The 24,154-nt window shown below is 36.4% G+C and overlaps 3 protein-coding genes across 3 annotated transcripts; all 3 read left to right on the top strand.

Moving 5' to 3' along the window:
- The first annotated feature begins 21,368 nt into the window (after positions 1-21,368).
- Positions 21,369-22,271, top strand: LOC139904347 (protein FAR1-RELATED SEQUENCE 5-like). The gene is made up of 2 exons (XM_071886312.1): positions 21,369-21,865; positions 22,106-22,271. Exons 1-2 carry the CDS (start codon positions 21,369-21,371, stop codon positions 22,269-22,271), a joined length of 663 nt encoding a protein of 220 aa, XP_071742413.1.
- Positions 22,272-22,280: 9 nt separating this feature from the next.
- LOC139904438 (protein FAR1-RELATED SEQUENCE 5-like) lies at positions 22,281-23,024 on the top strand. Its single transcript, XM_071886397.1, has 2 exons — positions 22,281-22,364; positions 22,476-23,024. The coding sequence occupies exons 1-2, from the start codon at positions 22,281-22,283 to the stop codon at positions 23,022-23,024; spliced, it is 633 nt and encodes a 210-aa protein (XP_071742498.1).
- Positions 23,025-23,317: 293 nt separating this feature from the next.
- Positions 23,318-23,896, top strand: LOC139904518 (uncharacterized). The gene has a single exon (XM_071886464.1). The coding sequence runs from the start codon at positions 23,318-23,320 to the stop codon at positions 23,894-23,896; it is 579 nt and encodes a 192-aa protein (XP_071742565.1).
- The last annotated feature ends 258 nt before the right edge of the window (positions 23,897-24,154 follow it).

The raw sequence follows: 24,154 nt of genomic DNA on the forward strand, positions 1-24,154 counted from the left end.
ATAGAAGTCGGTATGCATAGTCAATTAGAACATTTTCAACGCTTATTGATCGCTTGAATATCCCAATTAGTCGTGAGACTCAATGGTGCAGCAATTTGGAATTTGCTTGGGGATATTCTACATCATGTGTTTCTAGATTATACGTCATGATAGGGGATACCCTCACCTTTTGTTGATTTCCTCAACAATTTTCTTTAAAGTATGCACCTGTGGTAATTAAGTGACTACCCTCAACCGCTGTAAACATTTCCATGAGTTCCTTATCAAGATATTTACATGATTGTGATTATGATCATCTCATTCTATGATTAAGTCCGTATCCCATTTTTATATAGAGCAAACTCGTTTTTTTTTTATTTTCTGAATATCTGATGTTGCATTCATTACTCCCCCTAAAATACTAAAAATCTAAAATCTTTTTGGTTTTTGGATTTTAAACACACAGAAACAATCAGAAAGAAAAGAAATATAACCACACAGTATATACAGCTATGCAAGCAGAACACATAAAATGAAGTTACTCGTTGGTCTCTTCGTCAGGAACGACATCTGACAATATTTTGACACTTAACTCAGTTAACAAGAAATCAAAACGCGGTTTATCAAAAGCTTTTGTGAAAATATCAGCCCTTTGCGTAGTTGTGCCAATTTGGATAACATCAATTAGCCTTTTCTCATAACAGTCTCGAATAAAATGATATTTAATCCCTATGTGTTTGGTCTTAGAGTGATTCACAGGATTTTTCGTAACAGCTATGGCAGCAGTATTATCAACAAAAATAGGAGTGTTAGAAATATGCAAACCGTAGTCACGAAGCTGCTGTTGTATCCACACAACCTGAGATGCACAGCTTGCTGCAGCAATGTATTCAGCTTCACAAGTGGACAAGGCCACTGCTGTCTGCTTCTTGCACTGCCATGTAACTAGTCTGATTCCAAGGAATTGACAACCTCCTGATGTTGACTTAAAATCTTTCTTGCATCCACCATAGTCGGAATCACTATAAGCCGTCAGTAAAAAATCATTATCACAGGGATACCATAGGCCCAAATTCGGAGTTTGCTTTAAATAACGCATAATCTTTTTCACCACAAGCAAATGATGTACATTCGGATTTGCTTGATAGCGAGCACATAAACAAACTGCGAACATGATATCAGGGCGAGACGCTGTTAGATACATCAACGAACCAATGATGGCTCTATATAAGGTTTGATCAACCTTATCACCTTCCTTATCCGGTGTAATCCCGTGATTCACCGATAGCGGCGTCCTTGCAGGACGCTCATCTTCCATTTTGAATCTTTTCAGAATATCTGATACATATTTTGTCTGATGTAAAAAGATACCCTGATTTGTTTGTACAACCTGAATACCAAGGAAGAATTTGATAGTTCCCATTGAACTCATCTTGAACCGTTTCTGCATTACCTCCTCAAAATCATCCACCATCGTCGTATCTGTAGATCCAAAGATAATATCATCCACGTACACCTGTACTAGCATTATATGCTTGCCCTTTTCTTTGATGAAAAGTGTCTGATCGATGACACCTCTTCTGAAACCATTATCAATCATATAGTTGGACAACGTACCATACCACGCTCTTGGAGCTTGATGAAGCCCATACAGTGCTTTTTCTAGACGATATACCTTTTCTGGAGAGTGTGGATCTGTAAAACCCGGTGGTTGTTTAACAAACACGGTCTCATTGAGAGTCCCGTACAAAAAGGCGCTTTTGACATCCATTTGATAGACCTTGAAGCCTTTAAAAGATGCGAATGCCAAAAATATTCGAATTGCCTCAAGTCTAGCCACTGGTGCAAATACTTCATCATAATCTATATCAGGGATCTGCTGATATCCCTTCACAACCAATCTAGCTTTATTTCGAATTACAATACCTTGCTCGTCTTTTTTATTCTTCCATACCCATCGAAGCCCATAAGGTTTGCAACCATGAGGCGGAGTCACTAGTTTCCATACTCCTAAATGCTTGAATTGCAAAAGCTCTTCTTGCATGGCATTTACCCAATCATCATAAAGAAGAGCTTCCTCAACAGAATTTGGTTCAATTTGACACACAAAGCATGAATATGCATGTAAGAAGAGTTTGCCTGACCTATTTAGTGAAGAATAGAAAGCTTGCATAACATTCTCAGTTGAAGCTTTCTGATTTTCAGACGTTGAGGCATCATTTGATGGTGCTCCAGAAACTCCTTTCGAATCAACAATAAAATCATCTAAGTGTCGAGGTAGGACAACTGTTCGTGATGATCTACGAACACCTTCAGGTTCTGGTTGTTCTTCCTGAACTTCTACATTTTTTGGCAGATTATGAACACTTTCGCCACTGTCTATAGGTTGTGACTCCTCTTCAGAATCAGATCCATCATAAGATGGATCATCTTGATAATCACCGGATTCTTCATCATCTTGAACAAGTTGTTGTGGCGGCACTGGGTGATGTTGTGGTGCCGTTTGAGATTTCGGAACCATTTGTAATGGAGACGTCTGCATTTCATTCAGTAATCTTGCAATAACTTCATCATCAGTAGCAACAGACGGAAGACCAAAAGAATCAAACAAATTTTCATAATCAAACTGCCATGAAAAACCTTTCCCAGCAGGAATAGCAGCATTTCTTTGAACATCTACTTCGAAATGTTCTTCAACACGTTTAGATACAGTGTTGAAAACTCTTTTGTTTGGATTCCCATAACTAAGAAATATACCAGGAACAGCCTTAGGATTAAATTTTCCTCCAGTATCTCGTATCATGATTGAACACGGTGCACCAAAGGGTTCGAAATGTTTAATGTTAGGCTTCCTTTTATGTAGCAATTCATAGCAAGTCTTTCCATGTCTCTTGACTACTAACAATCGGTTCATTGTATAACATGCTGTAGCCACAGCTTCACTCCAGAAGTTAACCGGTAAACTTGAGTCGGCTAACATAGTTCTCGCAGTTTCAATTAACGTTCTGTTACGTCTTTCAGCAACACCATTTGATTGCGGAGTATAAGCTGGACTGAACTGTTGTTGAATGCCTTTCTCATTGCAGAAACTCTCCATCTGCTGATTCTTGAATTCAGTACCATTATCTGTTCGAGTCTTCCTAACCTTTAACTTGTACAAAGATTCCAGCTTCAAAAACAACAACTTTATATTGTCAAACGTGTCAGACTTCTTCTTTAACATCACTACCCAAGAGTATCGTAAGTATTCATCAGTCACTACCAAACAATATGAATCTCCAGAGATGCTTGTTCGATTAATCGGACCAAAGAGATCCATATGTAACAACTCTAGAGGAACAACAATTGAATGATGTTTCTTTGTTGCATGTGACTTTTTAGTCTGTTTCCCTTTCTTTCACGGAAGACATCCTTCAGGAATTTGAAAACTCTTAACATTTACTCCCTCAATCATATTATTATGAACAAGATTGTTCATCTTTCTCAAGCTCAAATGACCCATACGCTTGTGCCATGAAATTGATTCTTGTTCTGTAGCTTTGGATATGAAAGCTTGATGACCTGTTGCAGCTTTAACATGGGCTGTTGACATATCCAAAATATACAAATCTTTATTTCTGGGAGCTGTCATAAGAATCATCTCTTCCGGTATTACGTACTCTTTCTTCAAAATGTAGCATCTTTGATCATCAAAGGCAACCTTATGCTTTTTATCTGCTACTTGCGAAACTGACAGCAGATTATTTGACATCTGCTTCACAAAATTCACTTTATCAAAACTAACATTAGCATTAGCAATCACACCCTGAGCTGTAATAAAACCTCCTTCATCTCCTGCAAAAGAAACAGATCCTCCATTTACTGATTTGACATTAAAAAGTAAGGACATATTTCCTGTCATGTGCCGGGACACCCCACTATCAACAATCCAGGTATTTCTACTCGGATCGTAGGCGACCTGCACAACAAGAAAAGAAGTTAGTTTGAGATGGACACCCATGCCCGAATGGCAGTGGGTTTCCCATCGACACCAATAACTTGCACATCCATCCATTGACCCTTTGATCCCGATGGATCATTGGACTTGTCAACAACCTTTGTCTCGGTTTTAGGCTTCCAAACGGTACGTTTACCAACAGATTTCTCATAATAGTCATTCGTTTGAAAAATTTTATTCACACCTGACTGTACCCTTGTGGATGAATTAGCAATAGAATTTAACTTTGGTTTATAAAAACCTTTTGAACTATTACTTGAAGTACCTATGGAACTGGAACTAGAAGCATAGTGTATAGTTTTCTTTTCAGTGTCAGATTTTCTTTTTGGTGTTTTCCAACGTTGTTGACAGTTAACAGCACAGTGACCCTTTTTCCCACATTTATTACAGTTTTGAGTTTCTTTTGTACGTGTTTTTGAACTCAGATGCTTATTGGGAAAAGACTGTTTCATGGGTGGCATAGGCTTCTCAACATGATGTTTCAAGCCTGGTCGACGGTTAGGATGCACATATTTAGGCACATTGTTAGTATTAGGGCTCCTTTTATTAAATAGTTCTTCAGGTGCCTGTGTAAGAACATATTCTTTATCTAGGTTGAGTCCCTGCTGATACTTGACAGGTGTCTGAAATATTTTCTTTCCATTAGCGTTCCTAGAGTTTACTTGTTTTCTAGGTGTGGGTTGTCCGCTTTCACTAGCCTTACTAGCATTCAATGGATTTTTCAGGATAGTAATTGGTTTGGATTTTGGTGTTACAAACTCTGAAGCTTTTTCATACTCTGAATCAGATTTACTGTCCTCAGCTAAGTATTCAACAATCGGCTTAGTGCTGTCTGATTTTTCATTCTCTACAGGCTTAACACTTAGGATTTCACTAAGGCAAGAATCAGAAGGTTTATTAATGTACTCATTCCTAAGAGGAGGAGGACACTCTTTATAACCTAAACCCTTTTTACCATCATTCTTGTTATAGACAGTATAGTCAATGACATATGACATTCGCTGCCAAGTGTCATTTCTAGCCTTTTCTGACTCATACTTAATCTTAAACTCTTCCTTTTCTCTCTTAGCACATTCAAGTTGATTTAAGTACATCATTATGGCCTTTTGGTCACCTGAAATTGTAGCTCTTAAATCATGAACTTGATTTTCTAGAGTTTTGATTGTCTCCCTGAATTCCTTTTTATTGTTAAACTGAGTTAAATTAGTCTCGTATAGGCATTTTACCTCAAGATAAGCTGCTTTAACAATCCTAAGTTCCTGTTTTACTTCGGGACAGTATATACATCCTAAGGGGATATCATTCAGTTTAGAAACTATGGATTCAAGTTTAGCAATTTCTAACTTATGATCAGCACAATCGTTACATACCAAAGGAAATTCAGTTTGTACCTTAGAGTCACTTGATGTGTTTGCCATGAACGCATACTGCTTTTCTTCAGTCTTTGATTCAGGTTCAGATTCTGAACTAGAACTGGAACAGTCAGAATTATTCAACTCAACTGAAATCTTGACATCATCTATTACAATAGTTTCTCCATCTGATGAAGACGAACTACTGTAATCCGTCCATACATCGCCATCATTGTGCATTGCGTATTTGAACTTCTCATACACTCTCTTGTTAAGAACACTTCTTCTAACATATCTGATCATTGCATAAGTTCGCTCAATTCTTGCTTCCATCTTGCAGATGTAACACATGCATTCATTCGCAGTACCAAGACAACCAGCTTTCTCTCTTTCTTGTTTCTCACTTTCAGTTTCTTCTTCGGTCTTAGGCATTCTAGCAACGTTAGCATGATTTTCATCATCAGCAAATACTGTCCAATCACAACCTTCGTCTGAATATGTTGCAATTAAGCCTTTTGCTTTATCATTTCTGATAGTATCACCGCTCGTTGTTTCAACTGGCACATTAACCTTTGTCTTATTATACTGATTGTGAAATGGGTTGTGAAAACCAGTTTTCTGTGGCCTGGTACATGTTCTTTTGAAGTGTCCTAACTCATTGCAATTAAAACATCTCACTTTTGACATATCAAAACCTAACTTAGTATCTCTAGTAACACCTAAGCTCTGTTGACCTGTCCTTTTCAGAAATTTCTTCGCTCGTCTAATCACACTACCCATAGCCCAGAGGATATCCATCTTTTCAAGTTCATCCTCATCAATCTGCTCATAATCTTCTGCTTCTAAATGAGCATTACCAATTTTACCACCAACCATTTCATTATAAGAATTAACTATCAAAGCAACTAAAGCCATATCTTCCTCTACAACTGAAAGGGGCCTAGTTCTTAAATTCTCAGTGTTGAGAACTACAGTTTTTGGCTCCTGTCTAATGGTGGACTGATTTGTACTACTAGGCTTATTTACTTGGGTTGGAAACATCACATTTTGAGCAGGTTGTGATCTATTTACAGCACTCTCATTAGAAACAAACGCTATTTGTAAGGGAGCATGAACATTGCTCAATCCAGAAGTACCAGCTTTGTAAATTATAGGACTCTGTTGACCCTCAAGACGTTTCTTCTTGGTTTCCATATCCAAGTCCTTTACCATCAATTTTGATGTGAATTTATCTAGGGTCAGTGATTCACCAGCAGACGAAGCTATGTCTTCTATCTGTTCAATAAACGCATCCCACTTGTGTGGTAAACCATCTGTTAATTGTTTGATAGCTTTCAGTTCTGTAACTTCTACACCTAAGTTACCCAATTCAGAGACAAGATGACGATAGCGAATGATTGTCTCTTCTAACGTTTCATGACTTAGAGCAGCAAACCTTTTCCATTCACTTTTGATTACTTTAGCTTTCTTTTCACGATACGCCTTATTTCCTTCGACACCTATATTAATAGCATTCCAAAGAGAATATGAAGTTAAGTGCATTTGATATTGATGATAAATATCACCGTCTAAACCCTGGGTCAATTGAGCATAACATCTACATTCTAAGGCATATGTTTCTTTTTCTGTCACGCTATAATCTTCATACTTTTTACTATTACCATCAGTACCTAAAGGCTCTTTATATTCATGTTGTATCAAATCCCACATTCTAGGATCAAGGCCTCTAATGTAATTCATGAACCTAGCCCTCCATCTAATGTAATCATTTGTATTATCAAGTCTAGGAGCACGATTGGCACTGCCTGATTCACTATCAGATAGTAAAATGTTTTGAACGCCGGAAGTAATTGCCATTGCCTGATCAGACATTTTAAATTTTGATTAAGGTTGAATCTGATCCTAAGTCGGTCGACTGTTGGTGACAGTCGGTCGATGAACAGATACAGTCGGTCGATGAACAACTACAGTCGGTCGACTGTCAATGATTACTTGGTCGAAGTTCTGTTTACATTTAGGCAAATGGTAGTACTTTTTCAATCGGTCGATGTTCCTTCAATCGGTCGGTTTAGTACTTAAGTCGGTCGGTTTACAACTTAAGTCGGTCGGTTTATCATATGTCGGTCGGTTTAAAGACAATCGGTCAAACTAATGACAATCGGTCGAAATACACGAAAATCGGTCGATTGTCTCCTAAGTCGGTCGACTGTACTTTCTTTCAGAGCCAGAATCAAAACCGAAGGTTTAACGTAAAAGTATACAAAATTCAATCCAAAACCAATTTTTTTTACCCTAAAATATACCAAGAACTCGTTTAAAACAATTGATTCAGCAAGCCAACGCTCTGATACCACTTTGTAGACGCTGAGAGAGAGGATCTTAGAATCAACCTAACACGATCTAGAGGCGGAATAACAATAGAAAGAGCTTAAACGAATATCTATGGGTTTTCGGGTTCGTACAAGTCAAACCAAGACTAGATCTTGATAAACACGAAGCCTAGACTGACATTCTGTGGTATTTGGACATGAAGATTGAGAGAGACTCGACCAAGAAGTGTTTTTCGTGTGTGTGTGATGTGCTGAGTTGTTAACCAAATTAATGAAGATTAATTAGGCTTAAATACCTCAGTTCCTATGTCGGTCGACAGTGAATGACAGTCGGTCGACTGACCATGTCAGTCGGCCGACTGTCGAGTAATATTACGAATTATATTTAAACGTTTACAAATATAAAATAACACATCGACAATCAACGTTTAACAATATTACAGGTTACAACATGATCGAATAAAACGTTAAAGTTCATGGAACTAGGGATTACAAAATATGCACTAACAAGGACAATAATGTACCGACGACCCGACGTACATGTGAGTTGAGACGATGACGCATATATAAGAAGAAGAGATATAGGGTTTGGCCCCTTTATCCAAAAAAGAAGGGATATGGCCTATTGGGTTTGTTAATGCATGATGGGCTTATTAATTTGAATTGAAATTGAAAGATATTATTTAAGATATACTAGCCCAAAAAGAAATTACTATTTTTAATTTTGGAAATTGATTGTATTTGTGTTTGGGCTGCGGTCCAACCACAGGGGCACACGGATATGGTGTTCAAAAATAAACAGAAGCGATTGAAAGTTAAAGAGTTAAATTAAAATTGTGGGCCTCAAACGTTTATGGAAAACTAGACAACGCCATTAAATCTTTGCAACAAAAGATATATCGGCTAAACTAGATACCCTTTTGAACCCCACAACAGATGAGGCGAAAGTAGTGATAATCATGTGGCAATTGACGCTGCTGACATGAACACCAGTTTCTTCCATTTGGTTGCAAAAGGACGAGAGGATCAATGACATCTCGAGTATAAATAGAAACTTTTTTGTAATTAATACTTATGGATAACTCACCCTCCTTTGTATTTATCAAGCCGCTGCATATTGAAAGAGTTATCTTCTCAAGTGATTTACAAGCTAATAGAGAATAAGCGATCAAGTATCTCTTCACTTATAATGGACCAACTTGAGTACTCTCATTGTCATTCATACATTATCCGTCATCAAGGAATCATCAACTCTAACAATTTTCACCAAACTACACCAGGATGAGTTTCAAGTCGAAGATAGTCGCACCAGTGGTGATCTGACCCGGCCATTTCATTTTTAACTAAGTTCTTTAATAGACAACCAGTTGAACCCATTTACCTTATGCTAAGATCAACATTTACCTCATCAAAAGTGAAGACGAATGCAATCAAATTATATTTTCAATGTGCATATCAAATTATCAAGGTATTATAATTACCCAGCTACTGACTAAAGCACAACCCTTCAATGCAACACAAATATTAATATTAATTGTATTGATTTAAAAAGTTTAATTTGAAGCATGGCAGGAAACCATGGGGACTGCTCCAATCACCCATGCCTGCAATGTAAAATACCCATCAAAGCACTTATTATTAATACTTAAAAATAAAAGTAGGTTTTGAAATATTATATCAGCAGTTAATATATTTCATAGAAACGTACCCAATGTAAGTTAACTAGCTTAACTTATAAAGACACGGAGCAGGACAAACATTTTCATGCACAACAAATTCTTTGAACGAAAATATAAATGTGGGGATCAAATAATCATCAAGATCTAATTGGGTCATGTTTTGTATGTGACGACCCGAGAATTTCCGACCAATTAATTACAGAATATATATATATATATATATATATATATATATATATATATATATATATATATATATATATATATATATATATATATATATATTGTATATTTTATATAAATATAAATATTTTATATATCCCGTGAAACTCGACCATCAATCATCGATAACCTAACCAATCTGATAAAAATATTCAAATAAGTTACCTAAAACTATAATATAAGAAAGAACTGATCGAGGTAAATAGTTACATACCCAGAATCCATGACGACGTCACTCGGTTTGCCGTGGGTTTGTTTATTATTCATTTTGGTAACGTATTAGAGTATAAGGACAATAATGTACCGACGACCCGACATACATGTGAGTTGAGACGATGACGCATATATAAGAAGAAGAGATATAGGGTTTGGCCCCTTTATCCAAAAAAGAAGGGATATGGCCTATTGGGTTTGTTAATGCATGATGGGCTTATTAATTTGAATTGAAAGATATTATTTAAGATATACTAGCCCAAAAAGAAATTACTATTATTAATTTTGGAAATTGATTGTATTTGTGTTTGGGCTGCGGTCCAACCACAGGGGCGCACGGATATGGTGTTCAAAAATAAACAGAAGCGGTTGAAAGTTAAGAGTTAAATTAAAATTGTGGGCCTCAAAGGTTTATGGAAAACTTGACAACGAGTCAACGACATTAAATCTTTGCAACAAAAGATATATCGGCTAAACTAGATACCCCTTTTGACATGAGCGGAATTTGAACCCCACAACAGATGAGACCAAAGTAGTGATAATCATGTGGCAATTGACGCTGCTGACATGAACACCAGTTTCTTCCATTTGGTTGCAAAAGGACGAGAGAGGGTCAACGGCATCTCGAGTATAAATTTTAAAGGCTGGTGCTTGGGTAACAGATCCACAAGAAATAAAGGATGTTGCTTGCTTTGAAGGTGTTTTGCTAATTATTGTTTTCAAGAAAGCACCTGATGCCGCACAAGAAACTCCTTTTCCCGACTAATTGATGAAGATAATAGATGTTGTGCAGTGATTTCAGGCTTCTTGAGGAAATCAAATGAGCTTTATGGGATTTTGAGAGCTCTAAGGCCCCGGGCCCTGTCGTTTTAACTTTGTAAAATGATTATGGTTTAGAAGTTAATGTTGTCAAGTGTGTTAGAAAATCGCTAATTTCGGAAAGTTTTCGAGAGGTGTAACAACTCTTTTATCTCGCTTATTCAAAAAATTGTGAGGGACTTCGCGATCGCGAGGATATACGTCGCGAGCGTGTGATCGGTCTAAAAAAATGGGCGTTTCGCACATTCGTCTTTTTATCTTTTTATTGGTTTCGTTCTAGAGATAGAAACTTTTTTGTAATTGATACTTATGGATAACTCACCCTCCTTTGTACTTTTGTCAAGCCCCTGCATATTGAAAGGGTTATCTTCTCAAGTGATATACAAGCTAATCGAGAATAAGCTATCAATTACCTCTTCACTTTTAATGGACCAACTTGAGTACCCTCAATGTCATTCATACATTTTCCGTCATCAAGGAATCATCAACTCTAACAATTTTTACCAAACTACAAGTTGAAGATAGTCTCATCAGTGTTGGTCTGACCCGGCCACATCATTTTTAACTAAGTTCTTTAATAGACAACCAGTTGAACCCATTTACCTTATGCTAAGATCAACATTTACCTCATCAAAAGTGAAGACGAATGCAATCAAATTATATACTGTATCAAGGTGCATATGAAGGTATTAAAATTACCTTGCTACTGGGTATGAATGGGGCTTTCCGATACATGAGATTTGGATTGATCAGCTACTTGCTCTTTTTCAACCATATATGTTTCAACCGGGTGAACTGGGGGAGGTGGCGGTGGTGTATCCTCAAAAAAGCTTGATTCAGAAACATCATCTTCATTAACATTTTCCTCATCGGACACAATGAAGGAATTATCTGTAGACTCCTCTTTTTCGAGATCTATGATATTGGGATTCCAAGTGCATGATTCAGTGACAAGAACTTTGTACCACTTTTTCTTAATTTTGATTGAAACAACTTCATGTATAAACTCTAATTTCTTGGTTATAAGACAAATCTTATCAACCCCATTTTGATTCAGGGTGAAAGAGTTATAGTCGAAGAGGAGAGCGATTTTTTTAAATGCCCCTTCTGTCCAAGCACACGCAGGTAAGCCAATGATGCCTAAGCATATGGCACGTTCAGAGATAGTAAAAAGTTCTTCAAAGTCATTCCATTCATCTATGTAAGACAGAATGGTAGCATTTAGCACAACCCTTCAATGCAACACAAACATAACTGTATTGATTTAAAAAGTTTAATTTGAAGCATGGCAGGAAACCATGGGGACTGCTCCAATCACCCATGCCTGCAATGTAAAATACCCATCAAAGCACTTATTATTAATACTTAAAAATAAAATTAGGTTTTGAAATATTATATCAGCAGTTAATATATTTCATAGAAACGTACCCAATGTAAGTTAACTAGCTTAACTTACAAAGACACGGAGCAGGACAAACATTTTCATGCACAACAAATTCTTTGAACGAAAATATAAATGCGGGGATCAAATAATCCTCAAGATCTAATTGTGTCATGTTTTGTACACCTAATAATGTGACTAAGAATTGTATGTTCAAGGACAGACCTTTTCATACATTAGGGTCTGTCTAAAAGTGTTCATGTAGTTGTAACAACATAAGTACCAGATAACTTTAGAAATATCTCAAAATACTATATCAAAAGAATCATTGTTCATATAAAATTTCGATTAGAAAAACTGAATAAAAAAAACAAAACTTCATAATATTAAGTATGTATGTAGGTAACATGAAATGTAAATCAACCAGCATTAGTTATAAGGAAATCAAACAGTAAATCAAATTAATAATTGAAGGAAAGATGAGGGTGGGTGCATGTTTTTTTCTACGGAGAGCACCAGTTTGGTTTCAACTCAAGTGAATAGTACTTCTCAAAACTACATGGGTCAGTTAGTTCTTCCCACTTATTGTTACTTGGATTTTTGAACTCGATATGTTCCAGATCCAACGTTTTCCTTTTCATCAGTTCACTTATTAACCTACTGTAATTGCCTGTCCATATGGAATTGGGATGGCAGATTGTAAACAGTGCATCAAAATATGAAGAATCCACCAAACCTTCATCCGAAATGTTATATAACGATAGTTGTTTCACGTTTGTAGCCGGAAATGGGAACTTTCTTTTCAAATCATCAATATCCATGTGCAGTACAATGTTACGATACCAATAATCAAATGTTATTCCAATGTCAAACTTGCTTGTTGATAAATTGAGTAATTCCCTCAACTTATAAAGACAATGATTATCTGTGGGTTTCCCTAATGTGAGATCACCAAGCTGAATTTTTTCCGGAGTAGTATAATTTTGTAACGACAGATTAGCAATAGTGGGGCTACGGTAAAACAAATGAAGTAATTTAGGAGCATAAACTTGTACATCCATCTGCCTGTTATTAAACAATCTTAGGGTCAGTTTTTTCAATGACGCACTTGTAATATCCAACTTTTCCGGACTCCAGTAACGAAATATAAGCTTCAAACTCTCGAGGAAAGGAAATTTCGGTATGATCTTATCAAAATATGCAACATCTATGATCACATCAGATAAACTTAACTCCGTCACTGATCTACTTAACGAATCAATGTTGAATGTCCTGAGATTCCTATAAGACCACCCGTCGTATGACTTGTACTTAAAAGTTTGAAGGTTAGGGACATCATCAACTTCCAAATTTTCACATTCTTCTTTTGAGTATGATACTAATTTAAACTTTTGAAGATAATTCAAATTTTTTATCTTGATCTTCTTCAAGCCCCTGCATGATGAAAGGCGTATCGTCTCAAGTAATGTACAAGTATAGAATAAGATAATAAGTGTTGGAAACTAAACTTGATTGTGGGCTATTTGTTTTGGATTTGGGCTTGCAAGTATACAACTATTTTGGATCAAGATTATAGCCCATTATGTAGAAACTTCTTGTAATATGTAGTAGTGAAAGTGTGTAGAATGTGTGTAGAATAATCTTGTAAAATATCTAGGTCTAGAAATACTAGGAAATATCTAGATAGTAGTAGATGATGGAGTGATCTAGACTACTCCATTGAGTAGTATAAATAGAGGGCTTCACCCCTCATTTGTAATCAAGCAACAAAGCAATTCAATAAGCAAATCAAGTAATAAACAAAGCCTTCAAGATCAATCAAACTTCTAAATCATCAATCCTCTCTTCCACAAATAATATACATAACCTCCTATTTCTAACAAATTGGTATCAGAGCTTGGTACGACAAGATGATGGCCAACAATGTCATCACATTTCCTCGCCTCACAAAGGATAATTATGATCGATGGAGCATCCAAATGAAGACCTTCCTAGGTGGACAAGACTTATGGGAGATTGTGGAGGAAGGCTATGAGGAACCTGCAGAAAAAGGTCCTCTCGGCAAGGAGAAAAAATTAATGAAGACGAACGATCAAAAGGCTCTTTCCATCATCCAACAAAGTGTAGATGATGGAGCTTTTGAGAAAATTGCAAGTGCAACCACCGCCAAGAAAGCATGGGAGATCTTGGAGAATTCTCACAAGGGAGTTGAAAAGGTGAAAAAGGTTCGACTACAAACACTACGAGGTGAGTTCGAATCCTTAAATAAGAAAGACTCATAATCAATTTCCGATTATTTTACAAGAGTCTTGGCGATTGTCAATCAATTAAAGAGGAATGGTGAAACTCTAAGTGATGTAAGAGTCATTGAGAAGATTCTTAGATCATTAGATTCAAAATTCGACTATATAGTCGTAGCCATCGAAGAATCTAAAGATCTAGAATCAATGACTATCGATGAACTCATGGGTTCACTACAAGCTCATGAAGAGAGGTTCAATAAGAAAAATAAGGAGCCATTGGAGCAAGCTTTACAAGCAAAACTCTCTTTCAAGGAAGAGAACAGTGAAAAGACTCATCAAACGAGTCAACGAGGTCGTGGTCAAGTACGTGGCCGAGGACGAGGGCAAGGATATATCAAACGTGGAGGTTATAGTTCTTACAAAAATGAAGAAAGAAGTCAAGATTTTCACCCGACAAGAGGTCGCGGGAGAGGCTACACAAGTAGAAGGCCAAGGTATGACAATTCTCAAACCAAATGCTATAATTGTCATAAATTTGGCCACTATGCTTCGGAATGCGAGAAGTCAAACAATTACGTGCAAGAAAGAGCAAATTTAGTGCAAGAAGATACCGAAGCCGTGAAAAATACTTTGTTACTAGCATGCAAAGGTGAAGATAACGGAGAATCAAATTTGTGGTATCTCGACACGGGTGCAAGCAATCATATGTGCGGTGACAAAAACATGTTTGACGAGGTAATTAGTGGAAATATCACCTTCGGAGATTCCTCTAAAGTCCCGGTTAAAGGCAAAGGTAAGATTCTCATCCGCTTGAAAAATGGAAGGCATCAATTTATCTCTAACGTGTATTATGTGCCCAATATGAAGACGAATATACTGAGTATTGGACAACTCTTGGAGAAAGGCTATGATATTCACATGATAAATCGTACCCTTTCTTTAAGAGACCAAAAAGGAGGTTTGATTGCTAAGGTGCCAATGTCAATGAATAGGATGTTCATGCTAAATATTCAACATGACATTCCAAGATGTTTAAAAGCATGTTTCAAAGATAATTCTTGGCTTTGGCACATGAGATACAGGCACTTAAATTTTGGAGGGTTAAAATTATTATCAAGTAAAGGAATGGTGAAGGGTTTGCCTCCAATTAATCATCCGGATCAAATATGTGAGGGATGCCTACTAGGAAAGCACTTTCGAAACAGTTTTCCAACAGAAGCTTCTAGTAGAGCGAAGAAACCTCTAGAACTTATTCACACGGATGTGTGTGGACCCATCAGCCCACCGTCTTTTGGTAAAAATAGATATTTTATTCTATTCATTGATGATTTTAGTCGAAAGACATGGGTCTATTTTCTAAAAGAGAAGTCGGAAGCTTTTGGAATGTTCAAGAAGTTTAAAGCATTTGTGGAGAATCAAAGTGGTCTCACCATAAAGGCGTTGAGATCCGATCGTGGAGGAGAGTTCACATCCAAGGAATTCAAGAAATTTTGCGACAACAACGGGTTACGACGTCCTCTAACTCTTCCGTATTCACCTCAACAAAATGGTGTTGCGGAAAGAAAAAATAGGACCATTCTTGATATGGCATGGAGTATGTTAAAGAGCAAAAGGATGCCTAAGGAGTTTTGGGCTGAGGCAGTGGACTGTGCGATCTATCTATCAAATCGCTCGCCCACTAGAAGTGCCAAGAACAAAACGCCCATTGAAGCTTGGAGTGGAAGGAAGCCCGGCATCTCACACCTTCGAGTGTTCGGAAGTGTGGCATATGCTCATGTGCCAGATCAGAAGAGGACGAAGCTCGATGATAAAAGCGAGAAACTCATATTCGTGGGTTATGACTCAAGTTCGAAGGGTTACAAGCTATACAATCCCAAGAATGGTAAAGTAATCTCAAGTCGAGACGTGGTGTTCGATGAAGAATCAACATGGGATTGGAATGTTCCCGAAGAGGAGAACTACGACTTTCTCCCTTATCCATTCGAGAGTACTGCAAAGAACGAAGAATATCTAGAAGTTCAAGAACCTTCTAGTACACCATCTCCGCACTCTCCACATACTCCAACCACTACACCTAATGAAGTGACACCAACATCATGAGGAGAATCAAGTAGGCTACAACATCACACAAGGAGCATTGAGGAGTTGTACGAGGTAACACAGCCTATGGAGGATCTATCATTGTTCTGCCTTCTTACCGATTGTGAGCCAATAAGCTATGAATACGCAACAAAAAGCCAAAAGTGGAAATGTGCTATGGACGAAGAGATTCAAGCAATCGAGAAGAATAATACGTGGGATCTTGCCACACTACCAAAGGGACATAAGGCTATTGGTGTAAAATGGGTGTACAAGGCCAAGAAGAATTCCAAAGGTGAAGTTGAAAGATATAAGGCAAGGTTGGTGGCGAAGGGATATAGTCAACGAGCCGGCATAGACTATGACGAGGTATTTGCTCCCGTCGCTCGTCTAGAAACTATAAGATTGATAATCTCACTTGCGGCTCAACATAATTGGAAGATTTATCAAATGGATGTCAAATCCGTGTTCCTTAATGGCCACTTAGAAGAAGAAGTCTATATAGAACAACCTTTGGGATACATCGTGAAAGGCCAAGAGAATAAGGTGCTAAAATTGAAAAAGGCCTTATACGGGTTGAAGCAAGCGCCTCGAGCATGGAATAGCAGGATAGACAAGTATTTCCAGCAGAATGACTTTACGAAATGCCTCCATGAGCATGCCCTCTACACCAAAGTTAGCAATGATGGAGATGTTATGATTGTGTGCCTATACGTGGATGACTTGATATTCACCGGTAGTAATCCCAAAATGTTTGAGGAGTTCAAGAAAGCAATGGTTCGGGAGTTCGAGATGACCGACATTGGACTTATGGCTTACTATCTTGGGATCGAGGTAAAACAAAAGAAAGAAGGAATATTCATATCCCAAGAAGGTTATGCGAATGAGGTGCTCAAGAAGTTTAAGATGACTGACTGCAAGTTAATGAATACACCGGTGGATTGCAATCTCAAATTGTCAAAAGATGATGAAGGATACTTGGTGGACCCAACACAATACAAGAGTTTGGTTGGAAGTCTGAGGTACCTAACCTGCACGAGGCCAGATATTCTCTACGGAGTTGGACTAGTAAGTCGATACATGGAAGCACCTACAATAAATCACTTGAAGGCGGCCAAGAGGATACTTCGCTACATCAAAGGTACGATTGACTATGGCCTATTTTATTCACCTTCTGAGCACTTCAAGCTAGTTGGATACAGTGATAGTGATTGGGCTGGAGACATAGATGATCGTAAGAGTACGAGTGGTTTCGTGTTCTATATGGGAGATACGGCGTTCACATGGAGCTCGAAGAAGCAACCCATTGTGACTCTGTTAACGTGTGAAGCCGAGTTTGTAGCAGCAACATCGTGCACCTGTCATGCAATATGGCTTAGGAAGTTACTAAATGAGCTTAAGTTTTTTCAAAAGGAAGCTACAGAGATATATGTGGATAACAAGCCTGCGATTGCTCTAGCAAAGAATCCAGTCTTCCATGATCGAAGCAAGCACATAGATACGAAATACCATTACATCAGGGAGTGTGTTACAAATAAAGAGGTGCAGATAAAGTACGCGAAGTCACTTGACCAAGTTGCTGATATTTTCACAAAGCCTCTAAAACACGAGACGTTTCAGAGATTATGGAATATGCTCGGAGTAACGAAATCAAGTTTAAGGGGTGCTGTTGGAAACTAAACTTGATTGTGAGCTATTTGTTTTGGATTTGGGCTTGCAAGTATACAACTATTTTGGATCAAGATTATACCCCATTATGTAGAAACTTCTTGTAATATGTAGTAGTGAAAGTGTGTAGAATGTGTGTAGAATAATCTTGTAAAATATCTAGGTCTAGAAATACTAGGAAATATCTAGATAGTAGTAGATGATGGAGTGATCTAGACTACTCCATTGAGTAGTATAAATAGAGGGCTTCACCCCTCATTTGTAATCAAGCAACAAAGCAATTCAATAAGCAAATCAAGTAATAAACAAAGCCTTCAAGATCAATCAAACTTCTAAATCATCAATCCTCTCTTCCACAAATAATATACATAACCTCCTATTTCTAACAATAAGTACCTCGTCGCTTATCTCTACAGAGTACAACTTGAGTACTCTCAATGATAAACACTTAATCATAGGATTTCGAGTTATCCAAATGGTACGATCAATCTTTGATGAATCATCAAGTCTTATTATTATAGTGTATAGGTTTTCTCCTGAGAATACCTCATCCGAAAGTATAAACTTGTGACTGATCATAACATCACAGATTACGAGGGAAAGGTTCTTAAGACATCTTTGGGTAGCTACGCTTTGAACCCATTTATTAACAAGATAAGCTGATTCTTGATTCTCGATTTTTATTCGGAGATCAAAAGTTTCAATTGGTATGTTGTCTTTGTAATACCTTTGCAGAGTTCGATGAATTAATCTAATGTCTCGTTTACTATAAACAAACTTTGAGGAGGGCTTATAAAACCTAAGGGTAGGGATGGTAGACCAAGCGTGTAGCCATGACTTTGACAACATGCAAGTGCGAGCGCCATCTTCTACCGGCAACAAAGATTGTATGTGGTGAAACAAATCCGCAAAATCTTCTAATTGTGGTCCACTTCTCTTCACCTCCTTCATATTTGGGTAACTATTCATAGTCCTATATACGAATTATATTAATTTTTATTGTATTAATATTAATAATATAATATTAATAAAATAATATTAATAATAATAACAGTATAAACAGTTTATAGTAATAGTAATACTCCGTAATAGTAATAAAGAAAATATGCATTAGATATTTACAAAGATTGTGCCTATCAAACAGATGCTCCGGTCACGAGGATTAAATGGTAGCGGAGATAGTTTCACTGGAGCATTGGAAGATAGGTTAGATACAAGTGAAGTTGATGGTGTTGATCGAGTTTCTAGCTAGGTTCCAAAAACCTTAATCAGGTGACAAAGATGGAGGATGGTTCTTAAAGCACATTGTTATGGATTATGTTGTTATTTTTTTTTGAAAGTCAAACACACGCATACACACACTATACGAATATTTTCACGAATATATATATAATTTTGTCCACCACTGGACTCGAACTCACAACCTCAAGGTTGGAGGGTCACCACAATACCGCCAAGCTAAAGACCCCTTTGAAAGGATTATGTTGTTATTAAAAAGAAAATCATAAAGTTGTTTGAAAAAACAGAAGATCAGAAAACGAAATTAATTATATTTATATTTATATACTCCATAAAACTCGACCATTAATCATAGATAATCTAACAACTTCTGATCTGATACAAATATACAAATTAAAGTTAAAAGTAAGTATTTGGGGAAATAGTTACGTACCAGAATTCTTGACGACGTGGGTCTGTTTATTATTCATGAGTTGTAATCAGAAGAAAACAAGTAAAAGGTTGAGAACCAAGGAACACATCTCAGCCTTTGGATCTTTTTTGATCAATGCACCAGATTAAACCACCAATTTGTACTGGAAGGGTATTTTCATCATTTGCCAATTACACCCTTACGTACTTGACAAAACCACGAAGGCTATCGATCAAATCCCTCAAAACCCTAACAGGCTCCTGGCGATCGGCGATTAACGTTTCTCCGGCGACCGATCGGTCATCTTCAACCTCGTTAACACCGTTATAGCTCCGATTTATGATCATACGATTCTAACGGATTAACGTTGATTCGTAAAAGCAGTCGATCACTCAAAAATTGCAGGATATACGAATTCTTCTCAAAATCAATTGATATTCACCTTCAATTTAAGCAAAATGGAACCAGAAATCGATATCAGTAACGAAGAACAAATCGAAATCCAGAATGCTGAAGGTATGTGTATTGTTTCTTCTTTAATCACATGTGATTAAATTTGGATGAAACAGTATTTACTTTGAATTTGAGTAATTTCTTTGTCAATCACATGTAATTTCCAGTTAAAGTGATAATCATAAATAGAATGAAGACGGAAACTGAACTGTTGTAAATTTCAAGTTAGTCAATCAAATGTGATTGAGTTTAATGATATGTATTTTGTTGCATGATCGTTTCACTGCTGCGAATCAAATTGTCCAATCAATTAATCAATGGAAGAAGAATACGAAGCAATGGAGCCAGAAAATGAACCAATTGAAGTAGAATACGAGATCAGTGATGAAGAAATTATAGATAACGCTACAGGTATGTTTTTTTTCGTATTGGATCACATGTGATTGAGTATTATAATGATACATTACTGTGATTTAATACCTGTGATTATACTGTGATTGTATATATTCAATCACATGTGATTATCTTTATTTAATCACATGTGATTTTGTTTTATGTTAATACCTGTGATTATACGTATGATGAAATAAAACATATTGTAAATTTTTTCGTATTGGATCACATGTGATTGGGTATTATGATGATACATTACTGTGATTTAATACCTGTGATTATACTGTGATTGTATTTATTCAATCACAAGTGATTATGTTTATTTAATCACATGTGATTTTGTTTTATGATAATACTATATGTGATATGTATATCTGTGTCTCTTATCAAGCACTTGTTTCTTGTTAAAAATCACTTGTGATTGTTTTAGTCATTTGTCATATGAATGAGTGAATAACAGTTAAATCACATGTGATTGTCTTTATTAGATATGAATGAGTGAAAGTAACATATTAGTCACTGATCATGTGTTAGTTGTTTAAGTTATATTTAGTGAACATTTAAATCACATGTGATTGTCTATTTTTTTTTGGACAGGTATAGATACACCAATAGTAGGTACAACACGTAAAAAAGAAACACCAGGTGGTTCATTGTATTATGCACCAATCGTTGATGAGAGTTTACTACCAGTTGTTGGAAAAAATTATGGAACACTTGAAGAGTGTGAAAAAATGTATAGGTTATACGCGTTTCATGCATGTTTTGACATACGAAAGTCAACTCAAAAGACTACAAAATCTGGGTTGGTGAAGCAGAAATATTACTTGTGCAATAGAGGTGGTGTGCCAATGCAAGTGAACTTTGACACATTGCAAAGTAGTAAAAAAGCCAATTAGGAAAAGCAACATGGAATGCACCGGATGTAGGGCTAGGGTTAAATTCAATTGGGTGTATGGAACTAATACGTTTATACTGTCCGACTTTCAAGAACACCATAATCATGAGTTGCTACCCCAAGAGTACCGACATTTAAGTAAAGCGGAAAGACAGATGAAGTATGCAGAGCAGTTGTTTGTATACCATTCGTCAGTGTCAAATATTGGTCCAACAAAAGCATACGAAGTTTATAGCAATATGAAAGGGTCTGAGAAAAATGTGCATGGGACTGTAACTGATTTCAGAAACTGGAGACGAGATTTGAATGTTTTTATCAATGTAAGTGATTCTCAAATGCTCGTTAACAAAATGGAAGAACGGAAGAAATATGTTCCTGGTTTTTCATTTGAGTACAAGCTTGAAAAAAGTCAACTACATTCAATTTTCTGGGCCGATGAAGTTGCAAAATGCAACTACAAGGAGTTTAGTGACATAATCTCATTTGATGCAACGTTTAGAACGAACAGGTATGTTTTCTGGCTCACTAGACTCTCTAATCACATGTGATTGGCATGTTTTCTGGCTCACCAGGGTTTGTAATTACTTGTGATTGTCATGTTTTCTGGATCATTAAAGTTTACAATCACTTGTGATTGACATGTTTTCTTGGCTCATTATAGTTTCTGATCACATGTGATTGACATGTTATTTGGCTCATTACAATTTCTAATCACATGTGATTGACATGTTAATTGGCTTAATGACAGGTACAACATGAAATTTGTACCATTTACTGGCATAGATAACCACCATAGGTGTGTCACTGTTGCTGCGGGATTGATCAGGGATGAAACAGCCGAGAGTTACACATGGCTTCTTACATGTTTCATGAAGACATTCGGGAAAGAGCCAAACATGATAGTGACAGATTAGGACAAATCAATGGCGATAGCGATAAAAGCAGTTTTTAAGACGGCAAAACATAGACTATGCATGTGGCACATTATGCGAAAGGTGCCATCAAAGGTATGAATATTGTTATCAAACAACAAATGTATTTAATCACATGTGATTGAAATGTTTAATGATACATGATTTGCTTAATATGATTGATTAAAAAATGATATGTAATTACAGATTCAAGAAGCAATTCCTACTATTGAAGATGAAGCAGAAAAAGACTTCAAGAATAGACTTAATAAGCTTGTTTGGAATATGTATATCGAACCAAATGTTTTTGAAGAAAGATGGGAAAAGTTGATGCACGATTTCTCATTGAAAAATGATAGTTGGTTCAAACATATGTTTGATATTAGATCAACTTGGATACCAGCATATTTTATCGACACTGAAATGTTTGGTTTGATGCGAACTACTTCAAGATCTGAGAGTGAGAATGTTTTTTTTTCAAACTTTACAAGATCTGCAGCAAATCTGTTAACTTTTATGGACGGCTTTGAATCTGCAATGTTAAAACAGAGGTCAAAGCAAGAATCTTTGGATGCACAGACAATCAAGAAAAATCCAAAATTGTTAACTCAGCTGAAAGTTGAAAAGCATGCATTAAAGGTTTACACACATGCTATTTTTGCAATCGTTCAAAAAGAGATTTATGAAGCATTGTATAGCTGTTTATTGGATAAAATGGACAAGGAGGAAGAAACGAAAATCTATGTTGTTAAATAGGAAAAAGAGAAGACAAAAGAGGGTTCGAATGAAGAAAAACAGTTCTTCCATTACAAGGTAAAATTTATTTACATCTATGTTTATGTTTATAATCACATATGATTGCTGATTCAAAAATGTAGCCACTTATATCAGAACCTGAGAAAAACATTTACATGTCTATTTATATATGTAATCACCTGTGATTGGCCAATCCAATCAAAATCTTTTTATCAATCACATGTGATTGATAATATATATATATTTTTTTTTATTTTTTTTTGAAGGTACTTCATAACAGCAAAGACGGATCAATGGTATGTACATGTAGACACTATCTACGATATGGTCTTCTGTGTAGACACTATTTTTGGGTTTTAAAGAACAAGAACATAGAAGAAATCCCTGAAAAATACATAATGAGACGTTGGAGAAGGGACATAATACCACCCGAGTTAAGATCAAGGAGAAATAGATATGGCAATGAAAACATAGTTGTACAAGATTCTGTTAATGAAATTACCTCAGTTGTTTATGATTGTGTGGAACTTGTAGGCAGTGATGAAAAGATGCTAAAAGTGGTTCTTGAAAAACTTAAATTGTTGAAGAAAGAAGTTGAAGCTCAAGTGCCAAAACCGTCAAAGAAGAAAGATGATATAATTGGAAACATGATTGGAGTTTCAAAGCCTAGTACAATAGAAATACAAAACCCACCTGTTGGGAATTACAAAGGATGTGCAAATGATAAGCGTCTAATGAGGGAAAAAGAGAAAGCAATAAAGGAAAGCAAAAAGAGAAAGTTTACTTGTGGTAAATGTGGACGTGACGATCACAATCAGAGGACCTATGACAAAAAAAAAGCAAAAGAACAAGCAGAAACTTCAGAAATCTGAAGTTACTACTGAATTATTTAACGATTTTTTTATTTTTTATTCTCTTTCGTACAATTGTGAAATTCTGATGTTCCTATGAAATGCTTGAATTACATTTTTTATGTTTTTATTTTCATACAATTTTGAGGTGTTTCAATCATATGTGATTAGATAAGCCAATGAAGAATCACAAGTGATTGGTAGATAATGAATAAGTGATTAAACACAAGTGATTGCCAATACAGAATCTCAAGTGATTGTTTAATAATAAATAACTGA

The sequence above is a fragment of the Rutidosis leptorrhynchoides genome, chromosome 1 (genome assembly GCF_046630445.1).
Source record: "Rutidosis leptorrhynchoides isolate AG116_Rl617_1_P2 chromosome 1, CSIRO_AGI_Rlap_v1, whole genome shotgun sequence".
NCBI classification, from domain to species: domain Eukaryota; kingdom Viridiplantae; phylum Streptophyta; class Magnoliopsida; order Asterales; family Asteraceae; genus Rutidosis; species Rutidosis leptorrhynchoides.